General features: G+C 43.1%; 1 protein-coding gene across 1 annotated transcript in view; it reads left to right on the top strand.

Moving 5' to 3' along the window:
• The window catches only part of TIMD4 (T cell immunoglobulin and mucin domain containing 4), a 45,889-nt gene that overhangs the window by 19,510 nt on the left and 1,818 nt on the right, over nt 1–24,561 (top strand). The window contains exons 3-8 of the mRNA XM_082379140.1: nt 112–378; nt 1,932–2,015; nt 3,104–3,184; nt 21,087–21,133; nt 22,615–22,708; nt 24,470–24,509. Of these exons, the coding sequence (XP_082235266.1) occupies nt 112–378; nt 1,932–2,015; nt 3,104–3,184; nt 21,087–21,133; nt 22,615–22,708; nt 24,470–24,509 (613 nt within the window). The remainder of the gene's footprint in view (nt 1–111; nt 379–1,931; nt 2,016–3,103; nt 3,185–21,086; nt 21,134–22,614; nt 22,709–24,469; nt 24,510–24,561) is intronic.

The following is a 24,561-nucleotide window of genomic DNA, read 5'->3' as shown; positions in this document are numbered from 1 at the left end:
TGGGTGAGGTAGCAGAAAGGCAGAGAAATGGACTGATGCCGGCTATATCTGTAGTGTTTCCCTCTTCCTCCGTCTCCACTTGGCACCAGACGTATCTTCTATTGGGTACAGGTCCCACGACCACGCGCTCAACAACCACCCGTCGCCCAACCACCACCACCACCGCCGCCATGACGACAACCACAGCTGTGCTTCCAACAACCACAGTCGTGCCTACACCTGACCTGCCAGACACACCACCGCTTCAGATGAGAACCACTGCTGCACTCCCCACCACGGCAGCCGCATGCCCTCTGACAACACGGGGCTCCCTTCATGAGGAAGACACGATACTTCTGACCCTTGAGCCTTCCACAGAAGGGCCCATCCTCACTGCAGGTACCTGGTTCAACGGGCCATTCTTTCCCTTCTGCTGGTCAGATGCACCTTGGATCCCTTGGAAGAGGGTTCTCCTGCTGAATGGGGCAGCCCAGCAACTTGCTCTTAGGTCTATGTGTGTGTGCGTGTCTGTGTATGAGTTTGCCAGGGCTGTCATAACAAATTCCACAGACTGGGTGGCTTAAACAACAAAAGTTTACTTTCTCACAATTCGGAGGCTAGAAGTCTGAGATCAAGGTGTCAGCAGGGTTGGTTTCTTCCGAGGCCTTTCTCCTTGACTTCTAGATGGCCGTCCTCTCCTTGTGTCCTCACATGGTCTTCCTCCTTTGTGTGTTTGTGTTCTAATCTCCTCTTTTTGTAAGAACACCAGTGATATTCGATCAGGGCCCATCCATATAACATCATTTTTACCTTAATTACCTCTTTAAAGGCACTATCTCCAAATACAGTCACATTCCAAGCTACTTGGGGTTAGGGCTTCAATGTATGAATTTTTGGGTAGGGCTGGGGCGGGGGTGGGAGGGGACCACACAATTCATCCCATAACTGTGTGTGTGTGTGTATAGTTTCATTAAATTGTTCCTTTTCATTGTTTTATGATTTCCTTTTTTGTTGCTTTTTTTTTCCCTTTGTGCTTTTGAAAAGTCAGCATTTTTGGTTCTCCAGTTGACCTCCCAGGAGTCTTGGGGACACTTAGTAAAGAACCAGGAAATGTCACCCTGGGTCAGACACCAGTTCCATCCTGCCGGGGCTTAAGTCCCTAGTCAGGCGTTAGAGATTGGTTGACGAAAGGCCTCCAGATGCCTTAAAATATCCCTTGATGAACTGGTTCTACATTTTCTTTCTTTCTTTCTTTCTTTTTCTTTCTTTCTTTCTTTCTTTCTTTCTTTCTTTCTTTCTTTCTTTCTTTCTTTCTTTTTTTCTTTCTTTCTTTCTTTCTTCCTTCTTTCCTTCCTTCCTTCCTCCCTTTCTTCCTTCCTCCCTTCCTTCCTTCCTCTCTTTCTTTCTCTCTCTTTCTCTCTCTCTCTAGCTCCCTCCCTACTTTCCTTCCTTCTTTCATCCTGAATCCTTTTTCATCCTACATCTTGGAACTCTCACTGAATTACTAGCTCCATTAATTATGGGGGCTTATCAAAGCTCCCACCACGTTTCAACCTCTGATTCTGAGGTAAGAATATCAGAAAAGAATCATGAGATAGCTTGAAAGCTTAGGCATTTCAGCTGCCTCAATAAGGCCTGGATTAATTTAAACCACTTTACAGTATCGAATTGGCTAATTCCATTATACTCTGTGTACTCGCCTAAGGTCCATGAACCCTAAGCCAATTTTTATATGTATTTTTTTATTCCTTTGGTCTTTAAAATAATCATCTTAGAATACTACATTTGCAGTTTTTCCCCTAGATTCTAAAAATTACTTACAATCCTTGGAAGAAAAACTGAAATAAACTTAGAAAAGTACAAAGACAACTATAAAAATAGCCCCAAATCCCACCACTCAGCACAAACACCTATTTTTAGCTGCCTTTTATCAAACTTTTTTTCTCTTCCAGAATCAGAAACCGTCCTTCTCCCTAGGACCTCTCAGAGAAGCACTGAGGCGACTTCTGCAGACACTGCCTTGCTCACATCCAAAGGTATGTGGCCGGGGTTCTCTCTTTTTCTTTCCTCACCCCTTAGACTGAGGGAAACACTGACTAGAGTGTCACCAAGTCAGATGGCTAGAGATGACTGTTGGGTCCTGTGTGCCATGAAGCCCACCTGGGACAAATTGGTATCAATACCGCATTTGTGGCTCATTCCTCCCTATTGATTTGAGAGAGGGAGAGAGACCCATTGACCTTGATTTGTTTGTGCAGTTCTCCACGGTAGCACATCTCTAGAATATCTGCCTCTCCACTCTAGGCTGGGTGGTGCTTGGCTATCTCATCCCCCAATTCCAAGCATACCGGTCTTCTGTGTTGAAACCCCAGAGGGTGTGCTCACTTGACTCCTTGGCTCTTTATAGTGGAGAGAGAGTTCTTTCATTCATTTGTCCTTTCATCCATCCAGCCAGACTTCTTTAGGTATTTACTAGTGCCCAGGGGCAGAGAACACCCTGAAAATAATTCACAGCCTTGCAGGTGCTAGAGGGGCCTGCCTGGGCATGGTTATCAGTTGTACTACTTTCCCCTGGGGGTCTCTGCCCTCCATTGTGTAACTTCATGCATATAAAATTTGGATGAGTGCCTGGCATGTTAGTAAGCGTGCAAAAGGTAGCTGTTACCTTAGTGGAGCTTATAATCAAGCAGAGGAAAACAGACATCTATGAGGTAAATAAATCAATGCTTGTGATAGTAGAGTATAGGGGGGCAGTAAGATAGAGTGGTTCATGTGTGCGTTCTGGTGTCACACTGCCTGGGTACAAATTGTGCCTCTTCTCTGCTGTGTGACTTTGGGAAAGTTCCTTAATCTCTCTGGGCCTTGGCTTCCTAACTGGTCAAATGGGAATAATGAAGCACTTACCCTGTGTCTCTTTCTGAGGATTAAGTGAGAGAATGCAGGTAGATGACTTAGAACAGCGTCTGGCATGTACTAAATGCTCAGTAAACATTAGCCCTTTTTTTTATTGACAGAAGTCAGTTTAGGGGAAGAGTGCCCCCCCCCACCCCTCCACCTCCGTGCAAAATAGGAAGACAGGCATCTACCTAAGTTTGTTTTCTCCTTTCCTTTGTATTTTTTCCAGGGTCTAAAAGTTGGGTTCTCCAGTCAACACACCAGGCATTGATGCGGGAAGCGAGTGACTCGGTGATTTCTCAGCCAAGAGGTAGGGGGGTTGTGCTCCTGTGAGTGGTTTGCCTTTGGACTTGGGAACAATCTGTCAACTGCCTGCTTTTCTTGGAATTCTGCTCTTTTGGTTGCACTGTGGTCACATCCTACATCCTCCCGCCAGCTGAGATGAAAGTGAAGCCTGCTATCCTCCCACCAGCTGAGATGAAAGTGGAGCCATCAGTGTTGGCTCCATCCCTTCTCTGCCTCATTTCTGAAAACCCGCTGTTGGGATCTGAAGCTAGGAATGCTAGTAGGAAAAGCAACCATTCATCTTTCAAAACGTTACTAATTTATTTTAAATTATGCAAATAGTACACCAGTGTATTTTTGTTAGGGATACATTTTTTTAAAGCTATTTATTTATTTTTATTTATTTGGTTGCTCTGGGTCTTAGGTGCAGCAGGTATACTCCTTAGTTGCAGCTCACCGGCTCCTTAGTTGTGGCATGCATGTAGGATCTAGTTCCCTGACCAGGGATGGAACCCGCGCTCTCTGCATTGGGACCATGGAGTCTTAACCACTGTGCCACCAGGGAAGTCCCTAGGGATACATTTTTAAAAAGTAGAAAAAACATTCTCTTTGACTCCCTGTCTTTAATCCCAGTTCCTCCCCTGAGTTAATCACTGATATTAGTTGAAGATGATCATTCTTCAGATCTTTTTCTATTCCCTTATGAGTGGGTATAGATATAGAAATATACAGTTGTGTTTTATGTGTAGATTTTTTTTTAAATGCTATCATATTGTGTGCAGCCTTCTGCATTTTTATTCACCTAACATTATACATTGGACCACTTTCTTTTTTGGTCTATGTAGATCTCCATCACTGTGTTAAATTGCTGTATAGTATTTTCTACTATGGGTACTTACAGTATCCTTTCCCCATTGAGGGGCACTAAGGTTGTTCCAAAGCTTCACATCATAAATATTCTGCGTGAGGACCCTTATAGGTGTCTCCTTAGTGTTCATGCAAGTGTTTCTTTAGCTAGGGTGGTGACCAAGAAGGAGAAATGCTAGGTTCAAAGAATTATGTGCTTTTATTTTTTTATAAATTTATTTATTTATTTATATTTTATTTTTGGCTACGTTGGGTCTTCATTGCTGTGCACGAGCTTTCTCTAGTTGCGATGAGCAGGGGCTACTCTTTGTAGTGGTGTGTGGGCTTCTCATTGAGGTGGCTTCTCTGGTTGCAGAGCACGGGCTCTAGGCATATGGGCTTCAGTAGTTGTGGCACGCGGGCTCAGTAGCTGTGGCTTGCGGGCTCTAGAGTGCAGGCTCAGTAGTTGTGGTGCATGGGCTTATTTGCTCCGCGGCATGTGGGATCTTCCCAGACCAGGGCTCGAACCTGTATCCCCTGCATTGGCAGGCAGATTCTTAACCGCTGCGCCACCAGGGAAGTCTGAAATGTGTGCTTCTAAATTTTATAGCTATTACAAAATTGTCCTCTGGAAAGGCTGTGCTAATTTATCTTCCCACCCACAGAGTATCTGCTTTCCCATGTCCTCCCTACACTCGATATAACTATTTGTTTAATTTTTTTCAATCTCCCGAGAAAAAAATGTCAGCTCATTCTTCTGTTGTTCTGATTAACAGAGAGTTGGAGTGTCTTTCTCTATGTTTATTAGCCAGAAAACAGCCATCCTTTAACTCTGTGAAGGAGGCAATGTAACATCACTGACAAAGGCTCGGAAGATGGAATTGGAGGGTCCAGACAAGAGTGAGCGGAAGGGAGATAGGTTTTGAAGGAAGACTCTAAATCAAGATGAAATGCAAGGGTGATCTCACGTTGAAAAGCTTTAGCACGCACTAACTCACACAGTGGGAGGACGGGAAACCTGGACTGGATGTTGATAACAAGGTGCCAGTGATCCAAACCTTCTTTGTCCATGGGATGCGGTAGGGTGGGGGCCGATTTTCTGGCAGAAGAGAAGGTAGCAACTAGAAAAGTGACAAAGGATGGGCAACGAGTTTTCAAAATGTTTCATTTATTCCACTTAAATCTTGGACTATTTTACACTGAATTGCAAGGGAACAGAAGGTCATCTGATGTTTTACCATCTTTTATAATATCCCTGATAATTTCATTTCACTCCTGCTTGATAAATCCTGGGAGAGAGAACACTTGTGCCCATACCCATAGGCGGCATTCCTGAAGAGGAGCTGGTTATAGGAAGGTCTGTCAGTCTCTGTGTAACATCTATTCGTTGTGGAAGAAGCCAGGGTTTATTGAGCACATATCATGTGCCAGCATGGGGTCAACTGTTCTCCTGGGCCACTTAATTCAATGCCTCTTACCAGATGCTCCAATCTCTATTTGTCATAGCTTTTTCAAGGCCACACAGCTGTTGGGTGCCAGATCCAGGAAGTCTAGCTCTGATTCCATACTCTTAGGTATTATTTTATTTTGCCTTACCTTCCAGTCTGAAATAAAATATCATGCTCTTGTCAGTTACCATCCTTTTTTTCCGTCGGTTTTTGTAATGAAACATTTATAATACATACTGAGGATTTAGCTAGGTGTTAGGTGCTGTATAAGGGTTTTAACTTGTATTGTTTTATTTAAATCTAACAGTGACCTTCTAGCCAGGTATAGGTATTATCCCCATTTTACAGATAAAGAAATGGAGGGTCAGGGAGTTTATTAGAGAAGCTAACACCTACTGAGGTCTGTCTTTGTTTCAACACTCTTCATTTTACATGCATTACCTCATTTGATCTTTCACAAAATCCTATGAGATAGATACCATTATCACCTCCATTTTAGAGTCCATGAATGTTACATATCTTGTCTGGTAGATGATGGACCTGTATTTAATCCTTCTCTGCTCAATTCTGATGCCATTCTGACCCCTTGCTAGGCTGCCCCCGCCCCATCTACCCTCTGGAAGCACTTAGAGAATAAAACTACTTCTTCATTTGCATAAAAATGCTTTCAACCCATTTCAGAGAACCCACATGCTTCTGTGGGCTTTTTCTTACCTTGGCTAAATATTCCCAATTCCTTCCTCATGTCTTCATGTAATTTTTGGATGGCCAGGCTTCCATGGTTGAGGGCTGCTTTTAATTGTTCAAGTGGATCTTGCTACAATTATTGTTCCCTAAAACTAACATTACCTGGAATGGCAATTCTTTACCTCCTCTCTTTGGCTGCCTGGAACAGAGTTCAGAGATGTGGAGTGATTTGCCCAAGATCACACAGCAGTGCAGAGAGAGAGGTGGGATCACACCCAGTTTCCAGGGATATTATTAAAATGTGTACATGGACTCCTAAATGGAGTTGTCTGTGGATGAACTCGGCGGGGGGACAAGAACCCCCCTGAAATTATATACATACACACACACACACACACACACACACACACACACACACACACACACACACACACATATATATATATATATATATATATATATATATATATATATATATATATATATATATATATATATATATATAGTTGTGTGTGTATATGTGCACACACATTTTCCTGGGGAAAAAGTATAGTACTTTTATTAGATTCTCCAAGAATTCTGTAAAGCTCCAAATGATTAGGAACCATAATTCAAACACAAACAACAATAACAACAATAAAAATTCTCATAGGTTTCTTTCCCCCAGCTAAAGGCAGTCTGTTAGGGGAATACGAACTCTTACGCCTCTAGGTAGCTGGGAACTCAAATCAGTCCCTCTAGCCTGAGGATTAATTTCATTTCTTGCTTGGCTGCAGGAATGTGTGAAATGGTCCCAAATTGCTCCCTAGTGACCCAACATCTCTATTGGGTAAGGACTCTGAAGCTAGGGTGAGGAGACCCACATCACCATGTCATTTCCTAAATAAAATCGGGTGGCTTGGGATTAAATCCTCTGCAGATTATGTCTCAGCCTCACTTTTAGTGCCTCAGTAACATCCCAAATCCTTTTTCTTCCTTTCTCCTTTCTCCTCACATTCTTCTCGGTAGCCTGAGGTGGGGGTTAAAAGACCTCATTTGGGGAATGTGAAGGCTCAGGGTTATATACCAGCTCTAACGTTTTATACTTTATTTTTTTCTTTTAGAATCTCAGGTTCTTGTTCTAGCCTTTTTGAAATCTCAGTTTCCTCAAAATGTACAACGGAGATAATAGTACATGGTTCATAGGGCTGTTAAGTGAGGCAATGCATTAGAAAAATGTCTGGACCATAATTACTGGCTAGTAAATGACAGTCCTCGTGACAGATTCTGATCCCCTCTGCTCGCTGCATCTCTGCTGATCTTCCTACTCACACATCTTCATTCTCTGGCCAGGCCGGCTGGGGAGCAAGAGGCCACATCTACCAGCTCCCAGCTGAGTCACTTCCTTCCAAATACAGAGACACTTTTTTTTTTCTGATTTCAAAACATATTAAAGAGCTACAGTAATCAAAACAGTATGGCGCTGGCACAAAGACAGACATACAGTAGAGAATAAACCCTCACATACATGGCAGAGACACTTTTTGGTTTTATGATTTTTTTTAACTGCTAATTGCACCAGGAAAACAGCCGATGAGTGGCAAAATTGCAAACTTGGGGAAGTGACGAAAGCTTTTTAAAAAATCTCATGGCAGTCATTCTCGACTCACTATTAAAATAAATCTGATTCTGAAAGCTTTTCACTGGCTGCTTATTACATGGCTCTATGGAACTCTCAGTTATGGGTTTTGTTCCTCTGGTGGACATCTTTAATCTTCTGATGACTCTCAGTTGTTTTGTCCTTCTCACATCACTCAATCTAGGGAGGCTTCACTCTATAATTTAGGCTCAGGAATCAAGCTTTCTTGAAAAAGAGCTGTGGTCGAGTTTGCCATGCAAGGGCTTCCTGATTTGTATTATTTATTTGATTAGACACCTCCAAGTATGTATCTCCTGCTCCGGTGCCCTTCTCTGCTTTGAAGGTGTTTGGTCTGCAGACATCACCTGAAGAAGCCCTTGCAAGGGTGTCAAATCCTCACCTCCACTCTGTGGCTGCCTAGAAATGGAGCTCAGAGATGTGGAGTGACTTTTCTGAGATCACACAGTGAGGCAGAGGGAGAGCTGAGACTCTTACACGGGTTTCAGAGGTTTTAAATTTGGGCCTGTGAACTCTTGGGGAGGTGTTGTTAGTGGAAAACTGATAGGAAATTGAGGCCCAGCAAAGGCCAGCGAGTTGAGAGAGGGCTTGCAGTGATAGGGAGGCTGCTGAGACCAGAGGCCAGTTCTCCTGATCCCACGTACAGTTAACCTTTGTCCCAAGACTATCAGCCACTATCTCTCAACAGAGGTTCCCTGAGGGCAGATTTTCCTATTTGCTCCTCAAGTGTTAGGATTCACTTTTTCTCAGCCCCCAGGTGGATCATTATACTCATCAACAGCATGAAGTCCAAGCTGTGAAATAATTTCAAATTTAATGCCCCCAAATATGCATGAGGACTTGGCTGTCAACCCAGGAAAACTGGAAAAAAAATGAACATTGCTCTGGTAATAGTCATAATTTCCTTTTTTGAGATTCTTACAGTAGCATTTTCTCCATCCCAGGGTTGGATGGTGGGGGAGTGGGGATGGGGTGCTTTTAGGAGTTCTTGTTCTCTTACTGTATCTTTCTGTTTTACAAAACCAGCCCAAGCTTCATGGTCCAGAGCAAGCTGGCCTTGCCATGGAATCAAAGGATTCTCAGAGTGAAAAGTGGTTGGAGATGAGATTTTATATCTTTACCTTGGCATTTGGTTTGGATACATGGAAATAGGTCACATGGTATTTAATAAAGGCCTTTCAAATCTGTCATTCATTAAACATGGCTTACCTGGGTGCTTCCCTGTGCAGGGCCCAGAACATATAAAAATGAGGAAGTCTTGACCTCTGTTCTTAAAGGGGTGGGATAGACAGGCTTGTGTAGAGCAAACAATTATCCAGTGAGCTTGGTTTTGGGATAGAAGTATGAAAAGGTGCCCTGGGGGCCCAAAGAAGGGAGAGAAGGATTCTAACTTGGAAAGAAAGGCCAGGATGATTTCACTCAATGATCCTTGAATTGGGTCTTCATGGATGAGAACATCTCATTGAGCAGAGAAGGGTGAACAGGCAGGAAGAACAGCATGAGCAGAAATAGGGGGACTTATAATAGCATAAAATCTTTGGTGATTGTTTAAGAGTCTAGTTTAATCTAATGGAGACAGGAAGCTAGGAGTGGCCTAGGTTCTTAAAGGACTTGATTGATGGGCTGAAAAATTTAGATTTCATTCCAGGGTCACATGGATCCAGTCATGTTTTTGGAGTCGGGAATGGCGTTTTCAGCTCTGTTTTAGGAAAAATTGCTCTGGCAAGAGTGTGGAAGATGTATTCGAGGGGAGTAAGGCTGGAGGCAGAGAGCTCCTGCAATAACTCAGGCAGGAGGTGCGTGTCTCGACTAGGATGATGGCAGCAGTGACAGCAGTGAAGGGACAGAGTCAGAGCCATTTAGGACTTTGAACTGAGAGGACTTGGTGACTGGAGTAATAAGGAAGGATGACTGATTCTCCGCACTTGGGAGATCAGCTCGATGTGATGGATTCACTGGTAAAGGAATCCCAGGAGGAAGAGTGAAATTTATTTGGGCGATCTTGACTTTGAAGTGCCCCTGGGAAATGTCTAACAGGCTGTTGGAAATGTGGGGCTGGGCAGACTTACGGATGCCTCGGTGGGGATTGGGTGTCTGATGATTGGCACCTCCTGTGATCAAAGAATCATTACTGTGCTGAATAAGGAGTTGCCCCTATGCCAAAACTTTCATACGTTACTATCTCATGAGGGAGAGTTCAGGCCTATCAATATAATATGACAGTTACTGAGTGCTTATTATAGGACAGGGCTGGGCTCCATGCTTTCAGTGCATTATCTCATCATGAGGCATCATCCAGATCTGTGAGGAAGATTCTATTATTGCATTCGTTGTAAAGGAGAAGAAACTGAGGTTTGCAGAGGTTAAGACATTTGCCAGAGTTGGAACCCCAGGTCTCTTGGCTCTTGAAAATTAGCTCTTAAACACTTGATTCTATTGTCTCATTAGCAGAGGGTGTCATTGAAGCTCCTGTGGCATCGTCTGAAGATATTGTGGGAGAGGAAGGGTGGGATGAAGGCAGACACCCCACCTCCTTACAGGAACGACTCCATTGGGAGAGGGTGTAGTAGAGGCAGAAAAGCTGGCCCCGGGGGGCCAGTTAGAGAGACAGCAGAGGTAGGAAGTGGTCCAGGAGACAAAGATTATGGAGTGTGTACTTAAATATGAGGGAATTCTAAATACCGGTCATGTAGGATGTGGCATCTAGACAGGTGTCTGTGAACTGTGGCAGGAGGACCGCTAAGCGAACAGGGTGAGCTCTGTGGATGGACACCCTGAAGTCCAACGCTGAGCGATTGTGAGAGAATAAATGCTAGGCGTTCTTTCAAGGAGTTGGAGGGTGAATATTTAGAGGGGAGGCAGGGTAGAGGGAGGAGGCTAGTACTGTTATAGGAGGAGGGGGGGCGTCAAAAATGGGAGAGGTAGGGTTCGGTCTAGAAATGGAGATAGGTGACAGGGGAGTTAAGCTGGCATAAATGAAGGTGGGAGAGCAATCAGATCTCATGCTGACCTCCCAGGGAGGTAGGAGAAGACTGGGGAACCAAGACCTTGAACTCTGAGATCATCCAGTCTGTCTATGCCAGACCTGGCCATGGGCTGGAACCACAGAGAGCTTAGTCAAAGTGTAGATGGCCCTACTCTATCCAAGACTTGCAGAATGAGGACCTCTGGGGTGGGTCCAAGAACCTGAAGCCCAGCCCTAGCCCAAGGAAGGCATTTAGGAATTGCTGGTGTAGTCGACTCTCCTTATTCTACACGGAAGGAAACTGAAGCAGAGAAGCACGAAAAAATTTCAAAGAGAAGAGGAAGTAAGTCCTACGTAGGACTCTCTTCTGGGTCCCAAATCAGAGCTCTTTCCCCTGCGCTGCACTATCTCATTGAAGTCAAAATCGAGTCCTGTCAGAATTTGACACTTTCTGGGTCCTCAGTTGATCAAGGGCACAAAGAACTTGTAGGAGGAGTCGCCATTCTCAGTGCAAATTCAGCAGAAGGAACAGACGAAGGCAGGGGAATGACGCAAAGGTCATTTTCACTCACAAATGCTGTTGTTAGGAGGAAAGAAATTGGATGCAGTTGATTTCAAAGTCAACATCTTTCGCGAGGCAGTAGCCTATTTGTTTTATCTTTCGTGCCCAGTGCTGTTCGGAGGCTGGAATCAGTTGGTAGGCTGGCAGGCTGGGGATGAAGGAAAAGGACAAAAAGTGGATTCTCATGATGCTTCTCACAATAGTGTTACATCTATCAACCATACAAATGCTTTTTTTTTCCATTAATAAAGTTGGGATTGAATCCGTGTAATTCTAGCATCTAACAGCTCTCCTTCAGAAAGGTCAACCAAATAAGACGAAAGAAAGTTGCCACGCTTTAGGAGAGGCATGTCCATGGTAAGGTGAACAGAAAGTGAAAGTGAAGTAAGGTACCATCCACTGAAAATAGAACTCGGAGCTGGCCCTAAGATGGGTCCTCACTGATGGTTACCCAGGGGAGCTGGGTGACCGCTCTGCAGACCAAAATGTCCCTCGGACACCAAGTCAGGCGCTGGAGACATCTCCGGTTTCACAGGAGGGTAGGATCAATAGATAAACCTCAGTGAGCTCTGTGATGAGGTGAGGTAGCTGTTCTACCCACTACAAACAAGTCAATGAATAAAGGTACCAATGCCCTTTGGCAAGAACCTACCCACACTTGTGGACTATTGACTCCTGTGATACCCAGAAGCAGAAGAGGGAAACAGAAGTGGAACTTGGAATCAGACATCATTGCTCTACCATTTACCAGCAATCAGCACTAGCTTTGCAGCCTTGGGCAAGACACGAGACCTCTCGGGGCTTCAGTTTCCTCCCCTTTCAATAATTCTGCCCAAGTTTATTTACCTCATAGATTCATTTTGAAGTTCAAATGTGATAATAAATGTGAAAGTACTCTGTGCGTTTTTAGCTGCTTCCATCATGCTTAACGTTGTCATCAATAATAATAATTTTTAGAATGTCTTTTCAGAAACTGTACCCACCTAGGCAGTGGAGGGCTAGGGTTCCATTCCAACAGGACCACTTCCCACTGTGCCATGAAATAGCATGGTCAGGCACCCTCCAGCACTGATCTTTTCAGAGCAAGTGTATGTGAGCTCTTGCTACACTTCCCAAAGGCCATGGAGCCCAGAGGATAAGAGCTTGGGCTCTGCAGATAGGTAATCCTGCCTCTGAGGTTTGCTCTCTCCCTTCCTAGCTATGTCACTTGAGCCAGTTGCCTGCCGTCTCTAGCCCACAGGACTCCCGCTGTGAGATGAGGACAGTAATGGTACCTAGTGCAGAATGCTCTGAGATCAAACGTGGAAAACACTTTGCACTGTGCTGGCCATGGAGTAAGTGCTTGGTACATGGTATCCATTTATTATTGTTGTTGATAATCCAGAGGGTTCTTTGTGAAGTGTGCACCCTGCCCCCTCCCTCATTAAAACGTAGGCATCAGCTGGTGTGTGCAGAGCAGTGCTAGGCATTGCCCCTCAGAGAGGAGTCCAGCGGGGAAGGATTAGGGATGAGGTCTTGTCTGTGCTTCACCGAGACACGCAGAGACTGGCACGCGGCAGAGGTAGCCTGAGGTGGTGACTCTGGGCTGTCACGGTGATGAGGACATTTGTGCTGCTGAGCATCCTTGGAGGCAGTGGAAGGCTGAGACACAGTTTAGAACTGGGTGACTCTCAAACAATGGTGTTCTGAGTCTCTGGTTTCCTCCTGTTACCTCACCTGTGTAAGACGTGAAGTCATCGCATCATTCCTCCCCCTTTATGAACCACTTTGGGTGCCAGCACAATTTGCTCTCTGGTTCCTTTCAAAATTAAATGGACCCTACCCAATTGTGCTCTTGGAGCTAAGGAACACCTGATTCATGTATGTAATGCTCTCTTGATTGATTGATCGAAGCGCATCTACTCTTTTTGATCATTCCACATCAAAAACATGCTGGGGTCTCCAAAATTTAAAGGAAGTATGTGAATTCAGTAAATGCCTGTTTCTGTTTTCGAAAGGTATTTTGAAACTCCAGAACTGCTTTAGCGCTGCCAGGTGAGGTCAGGAAGTATGGGTTCTGGTCACTTCCTTTGTTACTTATTACTGTGAAACCTTGAGCAAATGAAACTGTCTCTCTAGATTTTAATTTTTCTCTTGATTAAAAAAAGGGAATCAGAGGAGATAATTTTGAATTCCTTTCAAATCTAAAACATTCAGACTTTTGAATCCTTTTGCTGTTCTTTGGATTTTTAAGACCATACCGCAAGTAATCCACAAGGGGACAGCATAAGCCAGCTGCTACTTAGGAAAGGAAAGAAACTTCTCTGAAGGCTTGAAGTTCCGACTTTTAAAATTCTAGGTTGTGTTAAGATTGTATCATTGAATTGACTTATTTCAAAACTAAATTTGTTTTAAAAGTAGAGACCGATGAGTCCCAGTGTCTATGCATTCAGTGATGAGTCAACATATGTAATATGAGTTTTAAAATGTACCCACTGAGAAGATAGTGCTCTTATTTCCAAGTGATTTCTGGCACGAAACCCATTGGTTAGAGAGTTCACATTTTCAAATAGGATTTTAATATGCTCTTTTTCTTTTCTCTCAGAGAGGTTACCATCATGATTTTTTGAGTCATTCCAAGTTGAGTTGAGTTCAAATTTCCTTTTATTGTCCGTGTTACCTTGGATGAGTGATTTAAACTTTCAGCCTCAGTTTATACATCTGTAAAATGGGTTTTGTAAGCATTAAAGTGAAATAATTTACATGAAGTGCTCATCACTATGCCAGGCCTGTGATAGTGCTCAGTAAACTGATTCTGAGAGGGAAGTTCTAGGAGTTTTGAAGCACATTTCTGTTAATGGGCTGGAAACGGGCAATATTCAAAACAGATTCTTAAAAGATTTTCTACCCTAAAAATTCAGTGCCATTCCAGAATTGCACAAAGCACATGGTTTTATTTGAGTAAGAGAGTGGGGTCCAGTCTACTCCCTCAGGTATAAAACCACCTTGAAGGGAAGTCTCTCAACACCCTAGGGTGTGAAGGTCTGAAGGTTTTCAAAATTGTACTCAGATAGAACACATTTAATTCCCTGACTCCATGGGCATTGTTTCTGCATGTGGACTCACTTACCAGTAGTCAGCAAACGTTTTCTGTGAAGGGCCAGATAATACATCTTCAGGCCTTACAAGCCGTGCTGTCTCTGTCATAGCTACTCAACCCTGCCCTAACACTGCAGGAGCAGCCGGAGATAACACACGTGCAAATGGTGTCTCTAGGCTTCAATAACACTGTACTGATGGACAATGAAATACAAAGTACCTGCAGTTTTCATGTGTTATGAGTTCTTCTGCTTCTTTTGATTTTTTCCTAACCATTTAAAAATCTAAAAAGGATTCTTGGCTCTGAGGCTGTGCAAAAACAGGCTAAGGCTGGATTTGGCCCCTAGGCTGTCATTTGCAGCCCTTGATCTATACCATCCAGATACCGGATGTGTTCTTTAGAAAGGGCAGATGTGAATTTATTTGGATAGGTTTGTTTTCCTGAGTGTGCACTGAACATTGCCCCCTACCCTACTAGATGAGAAGTCCTCTGAAGGGAAAGATGGTGTTTTCATGCCGTACTGTTAACATTTAAACTTTATTTTTCATGTTACGAAATAAATACATGCTCTTGTAAAATAAAAAGTTAAAACCCTATAAAGTTGAAGTTCCTTGTATTCCAAACATTCCACCCAGCCCCCGCCCCAAATGATTGAGATGAAGAGATAATACTGTAACAGTTTGGGCTATATCCTGTCAGGTCATTTTTTTGTTCTTAATAGCGTAGTCACATCTATTATTATTTTTCAATAATAGCATTTCAAAAATGCTCAAATTGTTTACAAAATCATTCTCTCTATAGTCTTTTAAAACTTGCTTTAAAGTTCATTCAACATTTTTGTTCAACAAGTCTTTACTGCAAAGCTACTATGTGTCATGCATAGATTAGATTGAACTATATGAAATGGCTGATATTTAAACTAATTTTTAAAAACTTTCTATTTTGAAATAATTGTAGACTTCCACAAACTTGCAAAAATAGTACAGAGAGAGTGCTACACATTCCTCCAGCTTCCCTCAGTGGCAACATCTTACACTATTACGGTACATTATCAAAATGAAGAAATTTACATCAGTACAATACAATTAACTAGACTACAAATTCTACTTGGATTTCACCAGTTTTTATATGCACTCATTATTTTAAAAAACAAACCGTTTTTGAGCTTTAAAAATGACTAATATATATATCCTGTTACATCTTCATACCTCAGTACTCTTAGATCTTAGGAGGTGTCTTTTTCTAATAGCACCACAAAACCCTTCTTTGGCTGCGGGTGAATGAGTTTCTAACAGCTATCTTCAAAGTTTCACTTAGAATGTCACTGTGGCCTTGCTTCAGATAAATGACACACCCCTAACAGTTTAGCCCTGACTAAGTCATCCTGCAGAGTTTCCAGTAATTAACACATGATGCACGGAATATTTTAAAGTTTTCACATTTGAGAAAATTAGAAATCATACAAAAGTATTAATAAAAAAAATTGAATTGCCTACAATATTTCCACTCAAAGTCAGGCGTATTTAGCCTGGATTTCTTTTTAGTTTTCTTTGGGGAACAAGAGGTATGCATGTGTTTGTATATATATGTTGAAGTATTTACATGTTCATTCCCTACACTAAGTATAGCTTTATATCCTTAAAAAATTTACTATGTAATGATAATTTTCTCAGGTCATTCAAATACTTTGTAAAAAGTTATCCAGAGATATAAAGGTTAAAAAAGACATAGGAGATCAGTTGGTGAAATAGCAGCATTTTCAGATGAATAAACTGTGGCTCAGAGAGAGGAAATGTCTTGCCCAAGGTCACAGAGCCAGGAAGTCTGGGGGGAAATACTTAGTGGGGTAAAGCATGAGGGAGGCAGACTGGCAGCCTCACTGTGCTCTGAGGTCTGGGGTTAATTTTTTACAGAAATTCCATTTTTCAGAGTACCCATGTATACCCAGAACTCAAGAGCCTAAAATTAAACCAGCAAGCCAATTTACTAATTTACAGTGAGAACTCTAGCTGCCAAGGGGTCCCTATTTTGGTTTTTTTTTTTTTTTAATGTAAATACATTCTCACCTTGTAGGAAAATCTGATATTCATCAGAAGCATTGGTGAGTGCATGGACCTGGGAAAAGCATGGTTAATCTTAAGATTCTTTTGTTGCTGTTCTTGCAATTTAACTAATTTTTTTTAAAGATAGATACTACACCTACATGACAAAACTACAAAGCATACAAAAAACTTTTAAATAAAAAGGCAATCTTCCTTTCATCCCATGTGCCCATCCCCAGAGCCACTTTTGTCTTGGAAGATCTTGGAGGCCAGTGTCTCTGTGTTAGTTTTCTGTTGCTGTTATTACAAATTACCTGAACGGTAGTGGCTTAAAATAGCACAGATTAATCTTACAGTTCTGGAGGTCAGAAGTCCTAGAATCAAGGGGTTGGTGGGGCTGTATTCCTTCTGAATTGTCTGGGGGGTGGGGAATCAATTTCCTTGCCTTTTCCAGCTTTGGGGTGTCACTTGCTTTCTTTGGCTTTCAGCCCATTACCTCCATCTTTAAGTCAGCAACATAGGATCTTCAAATCTCTCTTTCTCTCTGACCTCTTCTTCCATCCTCACCTACCCAGCTTTGACATTTTGGCCTCCCTCTTATAAGGATCCTTGTGATTGCATTGGGCCCACTGGATAATGCAGGATAATCTTCCCATCTCAAGAGCCTTCACTTGATCGCATTGCAAAGTCTCTTTTGCCATACATATACATATCACAAATTCTGAAGATTAGACATGGACACCTTTGGGTTTCATTACTTTGTCTACCATAGTCTCCAAGTGACTCATTCTTCCTCTCTTGACCAGGCTAAAAATGTATTATTAGTGGTAAAACACTTATTGATAATTTGTTCAAATACACCTCCATACTAACATGTACATGTTGGAATATATCCCTCCAGAATAAATGTTGCAAGGATTCAATTTAATTAAATGTAAACAGAAGCTCTCATTTTCCCCACTCCCAGTGGATGGCCTTGCACAGTCAAGGTGAGCGCTGAGCCCTCTCTGGAGACCACGGCTCTGGACCATCACTTTCCTAGATTCAGTGCAAATCATTATACTGAGCATTCCTTCTTGCCTCAGTGGGACATGCTATTTACATGGTACAATTATGCTCGAACTCCAGTATAATAAGGTTGTTAAGAGCATAGGTGTTGATGTCAGTCAGACAGGTTCAAATTCTAGCTCCACCACCTACGACCTATTTGACCTTCATCACATTGCTCAACCCTCCGAACCTTAGTTTTTTCACTGGCCGTATGGGCTGACGTCTGCCCCATAGGGTTGTTCCTGAGGATTAAATGTTCAGTGGAATGCTAGGAATAATATATTAGATTAATGCTCTTTTGAGCTTAATGCCAGGCCTTTCGATTCCATTTAGTCATCTTATGTGTGCTCAGCACCCATTTCCTTATTCTTTCTTAGGCTGGTTTCCCCCATGGAAGGCCACTCTCATTCTTCATATGTCAATTTCCTTTAATACCTGTATCTGTTTCCCAGGGCTGCGGTAACAATTATCACAAACAAGGTGGCTTAAAACAAGAGAAAGTTATTCTCTCACAGTTCTGGAGGCTAGCAGTCTGAAATCCAGGTGTCAGCAGAGCCTTACTCTCTCTGAAGGCTCTAGAGGAGAATACTTCCTTGCCTCTTCCAGCTTCTGGTGCCGCAGGGATTCCTTGATTTATGGCAGCATCACTCCCATCTCTGCCTCCGTGTTCACATGACCTTCTCTGTGTGTGGCTCTGTGTGTCCTCTTCTGTTCCTGTAAAGGTACCAGCCATTGGATTTAGGATCATCCTAAATCTAGGATTATTTCATCTTAAGATCCTTAACTAATTACGTCTGTAAAGACCCTATTTCTAAATAAGGTTGCAATCTGAGATTCTACTTGGACATGATTTGCGGGGGGTGGGCGTGGGGACAATATTCAACCCACTACAATTCCTCTCTCACAGAAGTGCTTTTCTTGCAAGTTCTGGGAGGCTCTGCCTTTGCCTGAATGTGCTCATGGCAGCGTTCAGGGCCTTGAGAATGTAATGGCCAGCAGAACACAGAGGACATGAAAACTAATAGCCTGGACTTGTCTAACTCCTACCCCCCGGCCGCAGGCATTGCTACTTTTCACAAGGAAGAAAAGCCAACCACCAATGTGTATTTCTTGTTGCTCTTTGGTGTATAACACTGCAGCCCTATGAGTACTTCCATTTGGGCTTCTGGCATTTTCAGAAGAAGGAGGAGGAGAAGGAGAAGAAAAAGTGCTGTCTGGTATCACTCAGCAGGGTTTGTGTTTGCAAAATGTGTCTCCCTTTAGACGACTCCCATTTAAAATACAGATTAGCTCTGACAGAAATGACCCAGGCTGGCTTTTCTCTTTGATGGTTTCAATTTCAGGCTTACCCATCACAAATGATTGTGATACAGCAGGATTTTGACAGAACAGGGTAGGAATTTTGAACACTTTCCTGCAGTTTCCAGCTCTAGGGGATAATAGCTGAGAGAAAAACAACATTAACTAAGTTGTAGGATATGAAAACATGCTGAATTTCCCCCTCTGAGTTTTATGCTCCTAGGCATTCAACAAGTCGCTTTCCCTGTAGAACAAGTAAGGTCTCTTGTACCAAATTATGAGCCTTACAAAACCTGTCACGTTTCTCCTTTTGCCTTGAGTGCAGAGAAGCTTGGGGGAAACAGCGATCAATTTCAATAATTATTACCCTAGCTATGTGTTACATTCGGGCCTCCTCTGTGTGTGGCTTTGTGTTCTGCTTCTGTGGGAAGGTTTTATTGCACATATGACGTTGCATCCCTCCTGGACATTCTCCCCTGCCCTGGCCCCGGGACACTGCTCTCACTCGCTGCTCCCTGCCCTGTTTCTTCTTCCTTCTCCTCCACCTCCTCTGCCTACCTTTTAAGTGCTAGGGTTTCTCAGGATTCCTGCTCCCCTCTTTCTCTGGACATGTAGCCCTTGGGTTTCTTACACACTCTGAGGTTTTTATCTGCTGCCTGGATCCTGATGACTCCCAAATCAGTATCTCCAGCTCCAACCTTTTCCCGAGTTTGATTCAGAGTCAAATCAGTCAACTGCTTATTACGCAAATAGGGTTTGCAATGTCCCTCTGGTACCTGACACTCAGTGACTCTAAATCTGAGCTCCTTGCCCTTCTGTCCCCTGCCTTGCTACGTCTGCTCTTCCCAGTCCTAGGGGACAGTTCAGGCAATGGCCCACTTTCGCAAGGAGGAAACTTCAAGTTATCTAAGACTCAGCTCTTTCTCACCCCACCTTCAATGTCCGTATCCTCTTGATCTCCCTCCTAAGCATTTCTGGAATCTGTCTCTCTCCCTTCACTTCCAGCTCTGAATTTCAGACCTGGAATCAGATAGATAGTAATCTCTTCTTGGCTCTTCTCTTATCCTCCTAACTGGATCATAACCTGCTTGAAACGTTTCTGTGGTTTCCCACTGCTTACAGAACTAAAGGGAGACTTAGCAGCATGAAACAAAAGGCCTTCCATGACTGGTTCCTGCCCATCTCCATGCCATCCCCTGCCACCCCCCACTTCTCATTTTACACCTTCACAAACACTTGCCAGTTGAATGGGAACCATCCTGTTTCATGTTTCCATAGCTTTGCTGATGTTCTTCTACCTAAAATGCCTTTACCATCTTGCTTTGTTCATTGTTACACAACCTTAACTCAGTTCAGGTGTTAACTCGTTCAACAAACATTTATTGAGCACCAAGTATGTGCCAGGCAGTGTTGGAGTCCCACTGTTGGGCGGGCACGGAGGGACAGTGTCTTCATGGAGCTTAATTCTGATAGCACTCAGTGAACTACCGTGGGGCTAAGTGCCTCTCCCTCTGCCCACCCTCCCCAGCAGGTTGTCCATCCTGCATCCTTACCTTTGGCCTGTTAGGCTGAAATAAGCTTCTGGTCTCCCTCCTCTTGGGTACTGTAAATTTCATGAGGGTGGGACCATACCATATTCATCTCTGCATTCTTGGTGCCCAGAACCGTGCTTAGTACTTGGTAGATTCTCAGTATGGTTCCCTTGTTGAACTCAGCTATCAGTTACAAATCCATGACTCCATGTCTCAGCTTAAATTTCACATTCTCAAGGATGTGACCCTCTAGAACCGGTCAGCCATCCTTATGATGTACCTCTGACACCTTATACTATTTCTTCCCAGAATCTTGCACAATTGCTTTTTTTCAACTATTTACATTATTTGTTTAAATTTGGTTTTCTGTACTAAGTTGTAAACTCCATCGAGAAGGTCGATGGTACAGATAGAATAGTGCATGGCCTATAATAAATGCTTAATAAATATTTGTTAACTGATAGACTGACAGGTTTTCTTTCTGGAGAAAAGTCCTGAATACATTACCGGGGCTTAAAGAAAATTTAGATTCAATTGCCTGCTGGCCTAATGCCTCACTCTACCCATCTGTAAAATGGAGATGCTCCTGTGGGATAATACTGGACAGCAGATGAGCTTCAGATAAAAACATACCAAAACAAATGGGCATAAATAAATTATGCAAAAAAAGAAAAGTTGGGATTAAAAGATTAAACACATCAACTGAAGTGTCTATTTCAGGATGTGGCATTTTATTCTCCCACAGGAAATATAAACATTATCTTCTCTTTCTCCTTCCCAGCATCTGAGACGCCATTTCTTGTGCCAAATGGATTTGAATCAGAACAGGTAAAAATTTTTGTGAAGTATTTTGAAGTATATGACCTACAGTTTTAAAATCCACAATAAAGGTTTGTGGAAATAGACTGGGGAAGCAGATCTATCTAAGGGCAAAATACATTGCAACTGTTATGAAACAGTGAAGGAATTTGTAGACTTGTACTCTTGGCAGAAATAATGTTGATATCGTTACTTCTATATGTGCAGACGCTTTGAAAAGAGAAAAGAAGGATAAACCAAAACATTGAAATTATTATGTGGTCCCTCTGCTGCCCCAGAATTAGTGACATTCTACAGAATCAACACCTGTCACCGGCGTTCCTCTTATTTTCTGAGCTTATCCTTCATTCATTTGTATTATTATGAAAGAGATTCAAGCTGCTTCATGTAAAACCGTCAGGTAGTATAGACAACGTATAAGGGAAAAGTGAAGCTCTCATTCATTCTTCCTTCTTCCCCTTCTCTCTCCTCAGAGAGAGATTATTGCCCTGCCTCTGCTGCCTTGTAAGAGAAGGGATAGGAAGCTGAGGGGATGGAGCCTGGCCTGGCCAATGGGAGATGGTGTAGCCCCCAGGGAGCTAGATGCTGCCTGTAGAGCGGTGATTCTCAGACTATTTGGTGTCAGGACCCCTTTATATTCGTAAAAATTAAAACTGAGAAGTTAAAAACAATATGAATTCATTTAAAAAAGTATAAGAAACCCATCAGATGTTAACATAAATAATACTTTATGAAAAATAACTACATTTTCCTGAATGAAAAAATATAAGTGAAAAAAGTGGCATTGGTTTACATTTTTGCAAGTCTCATTAATGTCTGGCTCAATAGGAGATAGAGGTTCTCGTATCTTGCATATTATGTTATCAGAGCACTGACACCTTCACATCACATGTCACATAACCGTAACCTCTGGGAAACTTCACTGTACGTCTCGTGAAAGAATGACAGTAAAAATGGCAAATAATGTGTCCTGTCCTGAAAATCATTTTGATCTCATGGGGGGTCCCCTGGCTACACTTTGAGAACCACCACTGCAGAAAATTTGAAATTGAGTTCCACTTTCTCTTTCATCTTATTGCCTCTAGAAGTCTAAGTCAGCCAGGAAAAGAACTAACACACAGGTGTAGGTAGAGCTGAAAGGATTTAGGTGATGGCCAGTAAAGAGATTTGACAGTGGAGGCCACGGCTTACAGGACAGTTATTTTTTTTTAATCTTCACACCCCACAGCCCAGCTACCTGGTGTTTAAGACTTAGGAAAATTTGAGGGAAGGGTCTGGGTAAAATGTTTCAGATTTTCCACTTTTTTTTTTTTTTTTTAAAAGTCTAATTCGTAAGGCTGGCTTTGTTTTGATCTTGAGACACATTGGGCAAAAGGTGGTGAGCTGCAGTGAAGCTGCCGGTCACCGGATGGTGTGCTAGTGATGGGAAACTCACGGGAGGATGCTGTTCGGAAATGAGTGACCCAGTCGCCTTCCCTGTGTCTCACCAGATAAAAATGACCAACAACTACAACCTGCTCAAGATCATTGCTCCCTCCCTGGGATTTGTGCTGTTGGCATTGCTTCTGGCATTTTTCCTTCGAGGTAAGGAGGGCAGGACCAGGTGGGATGAAGCCCTTCAGAGCTTTGGAAACTCCAGGGGGATCAGGGAGTGGATGGATTCTGCTTCCTGCCCGTTTTCCCCATTCCTTAGAGTCCCACTTCTATCATTGCCCTCATCATCCCCATCAAGGAGGTTAGAGGTAAACTCATTCTCCCTAAGATGCTAAAGGCTTTGAGCGTCATCCCCCTGACAGAGTTTATATTTTGGGAAAGAAAAGTAAAAGAAGAGCACCTTTATTTATTGGACACTCATTCTGTGCCAGTCCTGATGCTATATTCTTTTTTTAAAATTTATTTTATCTATCTATTTATTTATTTATTTAGGCTGCGTTGAGTCTTCACTGCTGTGCGGGGGCATTCCCTATTTGCGGCGAGTGGGGGCTACTCTGTTGCGGTGCACGGGCTTCTCATTGTGGTAGATTCTCTTGCTGCGAAGCACGGGCTCTAGGTGCATGGGCTTCAGTAGTTGTGGCTCACAGGCTTCAGTAGTTGTGGCTCACGGGCTCTAGAGCGCAGGCTCAGTAGTTGTGGTGCACGGGCTTAGTTGCTCCGCGGCACGTGGGATCTTCCCGGACCAGGGATCCAACCCGTGTCCCCTGCATTGGCAGGCGGATTCTTAACCACTGCGCCACCAGGGAAGTCCCATGATGCTATATTCTTGACATATCTAACTCGTTTCATGCTCCTGACTGCCTTAAGTGGGAAGTACTGTTCTTATCACTGTCTTGGGGTGGAGGAAACCCTGACCCAGCCTCTTCCTCTGGCTAGGAATGCCCCAGGAAGAGAGCCGTGAATCACCCCGGTCTTCTTATTTGTTCCCTTAAAGTAAAACTTCTTAACCTAGGGTCCACAGATGGACCCCAGGGGACCAGTGAATCCCTTAAAATCGTGTGCAAAAGCACTTGTACATTCATATCTGCAGTTTTCAGAGGACAGGGTCCATAGCTGTCATTAGATTCTTGAGCTGGTCCATGACCTTGTATCTGCCCTCCCCTGCCTTCAAAAAAAAAAAAAGTTTTAAAACATTGCAAAAAGAAATCATGAACCGGGGTTTATAGTTTTCATGCCAGGTACAGGCACGTAGCACCTGGTCCTGTAAAAATGGGGAAAAAATTGTTCTGTAGTCATTAACAGAAACTGGTAGTAAGTGAGGAGCTCTGACTAGTAGTAACCATCTCAGCCTGTTTGAGCAACAGTGAAAGTCGTGTGTCTCCACATCTATCCCTAGTGAACACTGCAAAAGGAAATTTGGAGCTTAGTGGAAGTTTGCCATTAACCTTCATACAAAGGCATGTTACAGTTTGGGAAATTATGGGTACGTGTCCTAAGGAAGTGTTTTAAAACCCAAGTGAGTTACTTGAATTCAAATAACTCAAGAATAAAGCAGCTTAGGGAATTCCCTGGCACTCCAGTGGTTAGGACTTTCACTGCCGGGGCCTGGGTTCAATCCCTGGTCGGAGAACTAAGATTCCTCAAGCCTCACAGCCCGGCCAAAAAAAAAAGGATAAAGCAGCTTAACACCATTGCCCACGATGTTGGAACAGCTGTGATTGATGAGCAGTAACTAGGGGCCTAAAGAAGCAATCATCTGATCTGGGGAAAGGAGTGGCTTTCTCTGCCAAATCCAGTTCCTAAGTTCCCACCTTTGGACCACCTGTGCTCTTCATAATGTTGCTCCGTCCTTCCCCCAGCATTTCACATAAACACAGCTACTCTGCTTCTAACCTGGCCTTGTCTTTTCAGGGAAAGTCATGGAAAACCATTGTGTCCAGAAACACACCAGGTAATTCATCTTGCGTGACTGACTGTTGTAATGATTGTACAAGCTCTTACAA

The sequence above is a fragment of the Balaenoptera borealis genome (assembly GCF_965194805.1).
Source record: "Balaenoptera borealis genome assembly, chromosome: 2".
NCBI classification, from domain to species: domain Eukaryota; kingdom Metazoa; phylum Chordata; class Mammalia; order Artiodactyla; family Balaenopteridae; genus Balaenoptera; species Balaenoptera borealis.
Note: the sequence above shows the minus strand (reverse complement) of the source record. Positions and strands in the feature narration are given on the sequence as shown.